General features: G+C 37.1%; 1 protein-coding gene across 1 annotated transcript in view; it reads left to right on the top strand.

Moving 5' to 3' along the window:
• LOC126184350 (rho GTPase-activating protein 100F) overlaps positions 1-13,194 on the top strand; it is a 294,918-nt gene that overhangs the window by 70,050 nt on the left and 211,674 nt on the right. The window contains exons 6-7 of the mRNA XM_049926729.1: positions 795-1,071; positions 4,403-4,755. Coding sequence (XP_049782686.1) covers positions 795-1,071; positions 4,403-4,755 — 630 coding nt within the window. The remainder of the gene's footprint in view (positions 1-794; positions 1,072-4,402; positions 4,756-13,194) is intronic.

The following is a 13,194-nucleotide window of genomic DNA, read 5'->3' as shown; positions in this document are numbered from 1 at the left end:
GGGCAGCTAAGGACTGACCACATGACAATTGCTGGAATGAAGTGACAGGCAAGGTCCACGGTGGTTTAATTCTGCAGGAGCACTGGCCTGCTCCACTTACTGCCGCTCACAAGTAAACGCTTCTGTTAGTGGGTCTGCTCATATGACACAAGGCGAGTGCCCTCCATGCTGAACTACTTTGCTGACTACTTTGCTGTTCTACCAGTGCCAGCTCTCCTGCCTCCACTGTGAAATCTGATGGTGGGGATACTAAACAATACATATCATACAAAGAGACCAACTTGTAGTTTTCAACAATTCAGTTACGAATAATATATGCAATGACAACAACCGGTTGTTTTGATTAATTTGAAGCGACTCATATTACCTCACTGATGACTATTTCCTTTGAATATATTAAGTGAGTTCCAAGCAATATTTCTACTACACTTTTAGTTGTTTATGAGCTATAAACATAAATTTAATCTTACTCTTGAAATGAGTATTTTATGTGTGTACCTGCTTGTGCTAGAACACCAAAAAATTATAATTGAACAGTTCTGATTCTGATAAATATCATCCATGTTACATTCAGTGAAACATTACTGCTGCTTCATTGGAGGAAAATTGCATTTTTAGCAGTTTCTCCATAGTTGAGTGGCAAAAGGCATCTAATATCACATAACGATATTTACAGCAACAGAAGCCTTTTAATAGTGAGAAATATTGAAAACAAAAACAAAAATAATTTAAATTATATTAGTCATACAGTAAGTAGAGCTATGTTTGTTACAGAACTGTATCTTATCTTTCAGATCTCGTTTGGGACTTGGCTTAACAGGGTTGGACACAGCTCAAGATCTGGCACTCGAGAGCAATGGTGACACAGCAAATGGACTAGGGTTAGCAGATCTGTATTACAATTCACGGCCTGAGCATGCAACAGATCAAACTTCAGCAACTGCCTCTTGGCCATACCAGCCCCCACCACCACCTGTGATAACTGAACAACCCAAACCCTCTTCTATCCCTCAGCATTTTCAGCCATATGACAGGGGTTACCCAAAAACTTTGGAATCATTAGCAGAAAAGGTGAGTTTTATAATTTACCTCAGAATAGTAATACTTTTAAAAGAGACTGTCAACTTCACTTTTGACCATGCTAATTAATGCAGTTTATTCATTTGAGACTTTTCTCATCATCCCGCATTTCTGTTGAAACAATGTAAAAGAAAGGTCTTTACAGTTGCTTTAATGTCTTTATAATGTTCTTGGGTGTGTTGACTGACTTACAACAAAATTCACAACATTTCATTAGAATAAATCTGAAAACCCGATAAGAAATTAGAAGATAGCAAGGTATCATATAGGCCCCAACTTCTGAATTTTTTGCAACCTGCCTTCAACTTCCTATATTGCTCAATTGGTGGTTATGCAGCAGGTATCTAGCTTCATGAATGATGAATTTAAAACAGCTTGAATTATAATACTGTCTAAGATTTTCTTTCATTTTTAGGATATACGTATTCTGGTTATGTATACCCTGCGACACAAAATGCGAGCTGTTAAAATTTTTCGTATTTCCTATATGAGTATGATAAATAGAAAAATTGTATTAGAGAATCCCAAAAATCTACCTTTTGCCCAACAGTGGAAGTTGTAATAACTTTGTTCTTATTTGCTCATATCCTTCATGAATTATGATCAAGAATCCTTTGATCACATCTGTGGAACTTTTAATTTTGCATTCATAGTCATATGAAATTATCATGATTATCTTTTTGTAGAGGAATATTTCCTGATGTACCTTCCCTTATCATTGCTAAGGAAATCTCATAAAAATTTTTCTGCCCCCTAAAGTTAATAATGTCAAACAAAAGTTGTCATATGCATAACACCCCCCCCCCCCAAACACACACACACACACACACACACACACACACACACACACACACACACACACACACAAAGCACTTTATTGAAATCTACAGAAGAATCTTCTTCTGGCATTAAAACCTTCAATTGAATGAACAGCCCTTTTGCAAAAAGAAGAATACCAGCATGTAAAAGAGGAGCAAGAAAGTTGATACTGAGGGTGTAAAGTAGCTATTCAGATACCAATGCTCATGAAGATGGCAGAAAAATGTTGTTAACATGTGGCATTGTGGATTATGAGGAAACAGCATTTTCTGTGGCCACTTCAAATCCATCTCTTAATTTTCTCTCATATTTTTAATAATATTTACTTGTCAGTTTCTGTTTCCAATTTTCTAGTATAAAGGGACATTTGTATTATGACGTTACATCTAAACATAGTGCATATGTAGTTTTATGCCAGGCAATGAAAAGTTTCTTCCTGTAGAAACAAAGTGGTGTCATATACATTTGCTTCTCACAGTTAATTATGGATAGTAGTACTATTAAAAACTCAAAAATGTTCAGCCATTACACACTGTCACAAAATTAACAAAGAATTTCTTGTAAATCCTATAAACATGTTTTAAATTTGGTCAGTTCCCTGTAAATGATTTATTTATCTTGGCTTGCCATGTTAGTTCTTCAGATATAATTTATATTCACTGTTGTAATGCGGATAATCTGATTAATGTCACAGATTTTAATCTGTACATCTCACAGCAATTTATCAAGGATGCTAATTGATAGCTTATTCATTTACCCAAGTGGGCTTTGTGCACTGCTGGATGAGTGTGTCATTATTTCAACCATGCCTGAACAGTGTTTTATATCCTTTCAGTCTCTTAATATAGAGGTATTAAATTTATTTTATTTTGATTCTTCGAAGTTCTTGGTGAGGGTTAATGCGTTTGTGTGTGTGTGTGTGTGTGTGTGTGTGTGTGTGTGTGTGTGTGTGTGTTTGCTTGTTTCTTTTATTTTTATCTCAATATTTATGTTACTTCTCAGTTTTTAACTATCATCAGTACTGTTCTCTGCAGCCCTGTCACAGTATTTAGGAAGAGTAACCAGTTTTGTTATAGTCCATTGTTACTTCTCTACATTGTGTGTCTTCCGTGCTGTGGAATGCTGAGTGCCACACATAGATGTCTTCCACTATTTGTATCAGTTTTCTATGTCTTTTCTCTTGAAATGCTGTCTTAAAGACCTAGAAAAGGAATTACTATTTCTGAAAGTTGAAAATTCAGTACCATCTACCTTTTCACGTTTCTATCAGTGTTAACCCAGCTCCTCCACTTTCAGCAGTTGGTAAGTAGGTACTTTTCATCTATCTCATTTCATTGCTGGAATACTTTTTGTACTATGCATTTTGAGTTTTAATTATTAAGCTTGAATACTCATTTTATACTCCATACTTCAAGTGCATGTTGGTTAAGTATAAGCCATAAAAAGGAGTGAAAATTAATGGATAAATCAGCTGAGTGTAGGATATGGTGATATGTTTGTGAAATAAACATCTGGGATAGACAGATGCTATGTGCCAGATCAGAACTTGAAATCTAGTTTCAGCTTTTTTGTGGCAATAGTCCAAGAGCAGAACTATCCCAGCATGCCTCATGGATCAACTCAATAAGGCTTCCATCTGAAGTACCCAGTGTCATGTAATTCTAATTCAAATATATGCATGATATTAATGCTGGCCATTTTAGTGCTCTTGTTTCTACATTTGATAACTTATAGTGACACACTAATTAGAGACAGAGCACTTCATCAATTTTAAAAGGATGGAGAAAGATATCAGCATGGCATCATTCAAGGAATGATGATAGGAATCACCTGAAGTAATTCTAAATCTAAATCAGTATGGCCAGACATAGATGTGAATCATACTTCTAAATATGGACTTAGTATTCTAGCAATAAAACTGAAAATTTTAATTTCAGTAGTGAGGGCTTTAATTCAAACAAAACTTTTCTTTTTGTTTGTGCCATTACTTTATTGTTGCTTGCAAAACTATTTTCAATCAGGTGAATTCTTTTATTGTTGCAACTGTGAGTTAACTGTAAAGTCACTGGCTGGTTCTTAAGGCATGTAAATGATATGCACTTAAAAAAGGATAGTGGCAGAATCTTTTCAATAATAAATGTCTCCACTGTTATTCTATATTTTAGTCATGGTGCAAATCTCTCAATCACTTGTATGAAATTTGTGCGTGCAAATGCATGTCTACAACACAAAAATAATATTTCTGCCTTTAATGATCTCAACTTACTGAGCTATTAAATGTTACTCACAAGTCTATGCACATAAGTAGTCACATCACAAACTGGCCTGCTGTAAGGATCAAGAAATGAACATCATCTGCCAAAGTACAAATTAACAGCACAAAATTTCTAGACTGTTACATAGATTCTTTAGCACTTCAAAATTTGTCTGTAATATATTTTGACAAATTATATATGTGTTGAAATGTACAGGTTTTCTGTCATATATAATTAATATGTTTCAGGTGCATGCATTCTATTCAGGACCCACACAGCCTGCAACTGGCAGTTCACGTCGTTTATCCCAGCCTTCCCGTTCATATTATGGTGGCCGTAAGGTGATGCCACGCTCAGGAAGTGATCAACACTTGCCTCGAGTAGAGTATGGACTATCTAGCACACCACACACTCTCTTGCGCTCCAGTCTCAAGGCAGGCACTGCGGGTGCAGCCAGCTCATACTCAGCCTCCCGTTACCGCAGTGAACAGCCTTTTTCGGCTGGGACACTAACACGGAGACACCGCCCCTCTCTTGATTATGCATCAGATACAGAAGCTACTTGCACTTCTTCACCTCGCACTTCCTACTCTTATTACAGGTAATTTACAAGTGTTGTGTTATGTATAGATATTTTTTCTACTCAAATATCTTTTTCACCAAGAAGATCTTTGTTACAGTCGTATATATATTTTTTTCCAGGAAGGTATTTATTACATATATTAGTTTGTGCCCATCAGTTTGCCAAGTCATTGGACACAGGACATTTGATTAGTTCCCTGAGTAAAATTTCTAATCTCTTATAAAAAGTTTGGTGTAATGACTGCAAGACAACTTTTTATCATTTCTGTAAGGAGCTTCCTTTGATTCATTGAGCCCAGTAATAACTTTAACTAGGCACTCAGAAAGTTCATTATAAAATGTAAACAGGCAGTCTAGATTAAATTTTATGAGCTTAATATAAATAATTCTAATAATTTTCAAATAACAAATAGTGTATATCGTATATACACTCCTGGAAATGGAAAAAAGAACACATTGACACCGGTGTGTCAGACCCACCATACTTGCTCCGGACACTGCGAGAGGGCTGTACAAGCAATGATCACACGCACGGCACAGCGGACACACCAGGAACCGCGGTGTTGGCCGTCAAATGGCGCTAGCTGCACAGCATTTGTGCACTGCCGCCGTCAGTGTCAGCCAGTTTGCCGTGCCATACGGAGCTCCATCGCAGTCTTTAACACTGGTAGCATGCCGCGGCAGCGTGGACGTGAACCGTATGTGCAGTTGACGGACTTTGAGCGAGGGCGTATAGTGGGCATGCGGGAGGCCGGGTGGACGTACCGCCGAATTGCTCAACACGTGGGGCGTGAGGTCTCCACAGTACATCGATGTTGTCGCCAGTGGTCGGCGGAAGTTCCACGTGCCCGTCGACCTGGGACCGGACCGCAGCGATGCACGGATGCACGCCAAGACCGTAGGATCCTACGCAGTGCCGTAGGGGACCGCACCGCCACTTCCCAGCAAATTAGGGACACTGTTGCTCCTGGGGTATCGGCGAGGACCATTCGCAACCGTCTCCATGAAGCTGGGCTACGGTCCCGCACAACGTTAGGCCGTCTTCCACTCACGCCCCAACATCGTGCAGCCCGCCTCCAGTGGTGTCGCGACAGGCGTGAATGGAGGGACGAATGGAGACGTGTCATCTTCAGCGATGAGAGTCGCTTCTGCCTTGGTGCCAATGATGGTCGTATGCGTGTTTGGCGCCGTGCAGGTGAGCGCCACAATCAGGACTGCATACGACCGAGGCACACAGGGCCAACACCCGGCATCATGGTGTGGGGAGCGATCTCCTACACTGGCCGTACACCACTGGTGATCGTCGAGGGGACACTGAATAGTGCACGGTACATCCAAACCATCATCGAACCCATCGTTCTACCATTCCTAGACCGGCAAGGGAACTTGCTGTTCCAACAGGACAATGCACGTCCGCATGTATCCCGTGCCACCCAACGTGCTCTAGAAGGTGTAAGTCAACTACCCTGGCCAGCAAGATCTCCGGATCTGTCCCCCATTGAGCATGTTTGGGACTGGATGAAGCGTCGTCTCACGCGGTCTGCACATCCAGCACGAACGCTGGTCCAACTGAGGCGCCAGGTGGAAATGGCATGGCAAGCCGTTCCACAGGACTACATCCAGCATCTCTACGATCGTCTCCATGGGAGAATAGCAGCCTGCATTGCTGCGAAAGGTGGATATACACTGTACTAGTGCCGGCATTGTGCTTGCTCTGTTGCCTGTGTCTATGTGCCTGTGGTTCTGTCAGTGTGACCATGTGATGTGTCTGACCCCAGGAATGTGTCAATAAAGTTTCCCCTTCCTGGGACAATGAAATCACGGTGTTCTTATTTCAATTTCCAGGAGTGTATTAGCGTAAAAATCCTGGTTCCCATTTCATGTGCTGCACCAGTCCTATTGCAGCATTTGGAAGTCTAATAACTTTACTATGAGTTTTTAAATAATATTTTCTTATTAGTATATTATTCCTCATTGTAACTGACCGCCTGGTGAGCAGGTCAGTGGTTTCATGACAGTAGCAGTTACTTCATAAATAACCATGTAGAGGGATAAATACTGTTTCCTTACTGTCTCATTCTTTCTTACCTCCCTCATCCTCAACGATTGAAAGTCAAAAGCAAATAGTGTAGCTGTGTCAACAGACACTTTCCTTAGTAGGAAAACGATAATTTACTTTAGTAACAGGCATCACTGCTGAAACTGCACATCTGTCAGATTAGAAGGCAAATTTGATTACAGGTAACATGTTGCCATTCTTCAGCTCAGCTCTTTCTGTCTTTTGATCAGTTTGATATCTCTTGGCAAAATTATGTGGAATTTATAGCTTGCTTCCTACTACACCATATGACTCGAATCGAGTGGGATGTAGCGAAATTGCTTTGCACTCTGTGTTGCCCTCTGAAGTGCCAAGAAAATGTGTACATACAATTTATGCATAATTACAGTCACAGAGCACACAAAAATTCCTTTTTAGATGTATATTACCTCAAATAATCACTGCCAATCTGAAGTCCTTTATTCATTGGTCCTTTCAGCTAAGCTGTGGCAGTCTCCCCTAATGCTAGGTTAGTTACAAAGGTTTATTTAGCATGACAAGCTTTGCAAATAGTTCAGTGGTATAATTTATCTATATAGCACTGGTATCTGACATCTTAGGGCAACATCATCATAGCCATTGCTTGCCCCTTTGAGAATAATTGTTGTAGTATTTCTATGATTAAAAATCCCAGATGAATTATAATATGTATATGGCTATAGCAAAAGAAGGACTCTTTTAAAAAGATAATCACTGTTCCACCTTGTCTGAATACCTTTCTATTATCCAGCATCTCTGCTGGTGGTAGTAGTTTGAAGTCAAAGTGGAAATCTCTCACTTAATTTGTATTACTTAAGTTTCAGACACAGAAATCATCTACACTAACACTGAAATTTACTATGTGTCTTTTGACTTAAGTTTATGTATCTGTTAATGTCTTACCACACTACTAACAGATACAGTTATTTTGGATATCTGTGGCAGTAATCAGAGACCAGATTTTAATGAACATACACCAAAAGCACAATATGCAGGAACAATACTTGCAAGTGAGCTAGTGGAAATGTATCCAAATATTTCTTATTGGATTACTGATAATCTGTGGCAAAAACTTTGACATCAAATCTTTGTGTACATTTCTCCTAATACATAAAATGTAGGGATAATATATACAAGAAAGTTGGTGGTTATCACATCAGGCTGTTGTTACAGCTTAATTAAGAAACAATGCTGTAAAATACTGGAGTAGCAAATAAGAATGGTACAAGTTTTATCATGTTACACTTTTACAAACAACAAAAGTTATTCATGGGGTTATATGGGAAATTAATTGGAGGAACTTTGTCCACAAAAGATAAAGATCTGTGCATCAGTTGTGTTGAAACATGACTTTTAACTTGTCATAAGTGCTCATCACTCAATATCCCTGACTTCACCTCATTTCTTTGATCTCGGCCATCTATGGACCAAGCGAAGTAACTTCTTCATGATGTTATCTTCTTTCCTGATTTTTGGTCTTCCCAGTATTTCTTAATTCTTTCATTGCTTTCTTTAGTTTTTTCATCTCTCCATACAAAGATATGTTTTCTGACCTTTTTCTGGAAACCTCCAAAATTTCTAATCTTAGTCTGAAAAGTTGGTCAGTCTAGAATTTCTGCTTTTCTAATGTTGATTTCTACTAAGTAATTTTTTACTCTCCTGACCCAACTGATTTGCATTTTGGGATTTTTGTTGAAATGGTCAAATATTTGTTAAGTCAGTCTTCCTGAGTTCATTTGAAGCAAGAGGCCATAAAAGAAAATTCTCCTTTCCCTGAGCGCATCAGATAGCTTTTCAATTTGGGTGTAAATTTCTTCATTACTTATTTACATTCACATACTCTCAACTTTTTTGTACTGAGTATATTTCGTACTACCTTTGCTACCTTCCTTTCCTTTTCCCCCAAATCTTCAATTTCTCTCTTTTGGGTGAGGACTAAACGTTCCACTGCATAAAGCCACTCCAGCTTTATTATAATGTTGTTGTGTTGGACTTTTCTTTTTACTGTGGGCGGTTTTTTTTTAAAACTGTAGCTGTCCCTGATTAACAGATAAACCATTGCCATTTCCTGCACTCTAGTTTTGTTTGATTTTCTATTTAGATTATTTGGCTTTATTATCCCCTAAGTACCTAAATTTATTCACATGGTTGATTCTACCATATCTTGTGCTTAGGAATTTTGGAGCACTTTTAATGTTTATTATGAATTATTTCTTCTCAAACGAAATTTGTAATGCTACCTTATCCACTGTCACATTCAACAGGTTGATTTGCTCAGCTGGTGTACTGATGTTTTTGGAAAATATTGCTAAATCATTTGCAAAGGCTAGACACTGGCGTCTGATATGCAAGTTTTTATACTCCAGTTGGATTCCCATCCACCTTTAGTAATTAAGAAATTTATTCATAATTACTGATTTAAAGCATTTTGAATTAAGGCTATTTTGTAATGAGTTTTGATAGTAAATTTTATTGTATGGAGGTTTCTCTTTTTTCTAGTATCACTCACAAGATTTGTGATGGTGAACAGTATAGTTCTTTAGATTGTGATTTGCTTGCAGTATCAGCTAGTTTTTCTGTAATTGGTTACATTAACTGCACTGAATAACTGTATTACTTATCCAAGCACTGTTTTCACTCAACCATGTGTAACAGTCAAAATCTGATGTATTTGAAGCAGTTGTACCAATACCAGTATCTTACTTGTTCCATAGCCTTGAGTGTTTTCACTCATGATGGCATCTGTAGAACACTATGTATCTGTTTGAGTGACAAAAAACTTTGTTTTCATATTCTTCAATACACTTAGGACAGGGTGACAGAGAGAAATTTTCTTGTGATGCAATAAGGTGGGTAGCTTACACCATTCAGCACACTGCAAGTAATTAAATGAGACCTAAAGTTAGTTCAGTGTACTACAGAATATGAAGTTTGGTAAGAAACCCTTAACAACCCTGACTTTTTGATGGTGTTACAGAGATACTAGAAGTGCTAGCAAGTTTTGCCCAGTAGATCTGCACTGAAAGTTCTACTTGCTTCTACTTTGCTTTCTTGCCTGTCATCATTCATGAGTAGAAACCATATGCAAACTATTTTTGTCCAATCTGAATGTATGTGTGTGTGTGTGTGTGTGTGTGTGTGTGTGTGTGTGTGTGTGTGTAATTGTTGTGTTTGTTACACAATTTGAAGTCACACATCCCATTTCTGATTGCATCTAGACTGTTATATATCTGTCGTATGTTGGTGGCAATACATTAAGGCAGATGTTGCTATCAGTGTTAGTCAAAATTGGTCTGCACGTGGTTTGAAGAAACATATTTTGGTATTTAATGCTGATTATCCAGTGTACCAAAGTAACAAAGTAACAATAACATCTTCATCAAATTTTCTGAGCTTAGTTGAGTATCTGAACTAAATAAAAACTTTTGGCATTTCAGTGATGATTTAATTTGTAGATTTCCTGATTATTCTGTGAATTGCTATAAATATGTTAAAATGGATGCTGAATGTTGGGTGTAGGCTCTAAAGTGGATCAGTCATTGTTGAATGACAAACTGACATAAATTTAATAAAAGCAGCTTAAAAACTGTGCAAAAGATGACATGTGAGTATTCTTCTTGACTTACATGCACTAGACTCTTGAGCTTCAAATTCTGGTATTAACTGTTAATTTTTACGTTCTCACTATTCAGGTTGAGCCAGAGTTCCACTGACAAGCTTTCAAAGTTGATAGTATGGACCAAAACAAGCAAAAAAGTCTAGTAAGCATGGTCACAAAAATGCACTTACGAGCTATGAGCATTTATTCATCTTCAACACTGTGAAACACAGCTCTTCAGCTGCAAAATCTTTGTAGCCTTATATGGAACTGGGATATGGATGTAAATAGTACAAATAAGAATAGAACAGAAAACTTTAAAATGTGGTGTTACAGAAGAATGCTTATAATTAAATGGGTAGATCGCGTAACTAGTGAGGAGATACTGGATTGAATGGAAAAGAAGAGAGATATGACACAACCTGACTAAAATGACCAGTTTTCATAAAATCTACATTAGAGGATTTTTTAGAAATCTTTTCAGAACAATGTTTTTCCCTTCCTTTACACAGTGTACTACAAAATAACATTTTTTTTTTTCAGTGGAACACATATCATAACTATTATGTAATTTCAGATATTTAAATTATTGCAGAAGTCAGTTTTGGTTGTCATGAGAATAATTGTCCTCACCGTCTAGTGCAGAATTTTTGATTTATATAGTTGTCAACTGTCAATATCTCTTCTCATAATAAAATTCACATACATAAAGTGAAATAAAGCACTGTTTAATACTGCCTTTTCATACTCTGAAAAACTGAGGTATACAGCTCTGTCTGTTAGTACATGGTTCAGCAAGCCAGTTTGATATGACTGTAGGAAAGAATCCAAACAGTCCCCTTAGATTGATTCAGATGATGTATTTACCATCTAGTAAAGTCATCAGAAGATCAAAATGAATTGAAAAATGATTTAGACAAGCTATTTGTTTCATGCAAAAAGTGGCAATTGACCCTTAACAATAAAATATATGTGGTTCTCCACATGAGCACTACAAAAACAACCTTTTAAATTTTGGTTACAGCCTAAATCACACAAAGTAAAGGTTGCTAATTCAACAAAATATCTAGGATTTACAATTAGAAACAACTTAAACTGGAACCATCACATAGAAAATATCATGGGGAAGATGAACCTAAGACAGTGTTTTGTTGATTTGGTCGATATTACCTTCTTTGGGGTAATGCTTCATGGTATGGGATCCTTATCCAATAGAATACATGGAGGACGTAAGATAAGTTCAAAGAAATACAGCTTGTTTTGTTTTATATATAAAGAAATGGGAGAGATTGTCATGGATATAATGTGCAAGTGGAGGTGGCCATCACTAAAACAAAGCCTTAATTTGTTGCTGAGAGATCTTTTCACAAATTTCAATCACTGACTTTCTCCTCTGAATGCAAAAATATTTTTGACTCTCACATACATACAGAAAAATGGCCATTTTAATAAAATAATGGAAATTACCACCTGCACAGAAAGATTTAGATGTTCCTTTCCTTCCAAAATCTATTGGAGAGTGAACTGGTCAAGAAATAGCTGAAAATAATCCATGGAGAATTTAGTTGCATAAGACTGATCAAACCAAATATCATAATTGTTGATTTTTATAATTCTCCAGATAGTGATGTTAATTTATTTTTTGAGTAATTTGAACAAATGGCGAGAAAAAATTTAAAAGTCAAAACAAATGTTGCAGTATGTGGTAATTCCAACATAGCCCAACTCAAAAACGTTTTCAAACCTACTGATATCATTAAATTTATGTTGTACTAACAATAGCCTAACATGTGGGAATGCTTGTTTGGACAATATCATAGCTGATTTCTCAAGAGATCTATAAAGAAATTCTGCTTGAGCCAGATGAGCTCAATAAATATTTACTACTCTAGTAAATGAATTAAAGTCTAAAACTAACCAGTCAAACACATCAGCAATTAAATACTTGATGATCACCTTCTTAGAGGGCAAGAATTTCATTGGAATCTTTGTGTGCTCATCTGTTTCATAATTTTTAACTTAAAAAGAATGGACTGCTTACTGTCTCTCTAACTGGACAACAAAAGGTAAAATACACATTATTTGCAAACCACCTGTTATTATTATGAATAAATGCCTGGACAGCTCAAAAGTTATACCTTTATACAAAAAGAGGAAAAGCACCTCCATGAGAACTACAGGCCAGTGTCTATTGTTAAAATCTTTTCCAAAATATTTGAAGCAATTTTTCAGGTACAACTTAGTAACTATTTTGAAAACCATAGCCTTCTTTGTAGTAAACAGCATGGTTTTCAACAAGGACAAAACACTATTTCTGCCATCCTTGTAATTGTTAATCAGACACTAACTGCATTTGATAATAAGAATATGGTCTCTCTTTTGCAATGCAATTTGCATAAGGCTTTCGGCTGTATCCCTTATGACATCTTACTAGCCAAACTACAGTATGGAATAATTAATACAGCATTAGAAATAGTTAATTCTTATCTAAATAATGGGAGGCAATTTGTGTCAATTCGAAATAACCATTCTTCCCTGAAGAAAGTCACCTATGGCATGCCTCAGGGCTCTGTCCATGGACTGTTCCTCTTCACTGTTGCAGTTAATGATTTGACACATTATTTTGGGCTTCAGTCAATTATATAGGTTAATGTTACACCAGAAATCACAGGACACTCTCTCCTTAATGCTAAACTGGTTCACATCTGATTAACTATGTGTAGTAGAGAGAAAACTCAGCACCTGCTGCTGGGACTAGCTAAAGTCATACAAACAAATATGTA

This window comes from Schistocerca cancellata, chromosome 4 (genome assembly GCF_023864275.1).
Source record: "Schistocerca cancellata isolate TAMUIC-IGC-003103 chromosome 4, iqSchCanc2.1, whole genome shotgun sequence".
Classification (NCBI taxonomy): Eukaryota; Metazoa; Arthropoda; class Insecta; order Orthoptera; family Acrididae; genus Schistocerca; species Schistocerca cancellata.
Note: the sequence above shows the minus strand (reverse complement) of the source record. Positions and strands in the feature narration are given on the sequence as shown.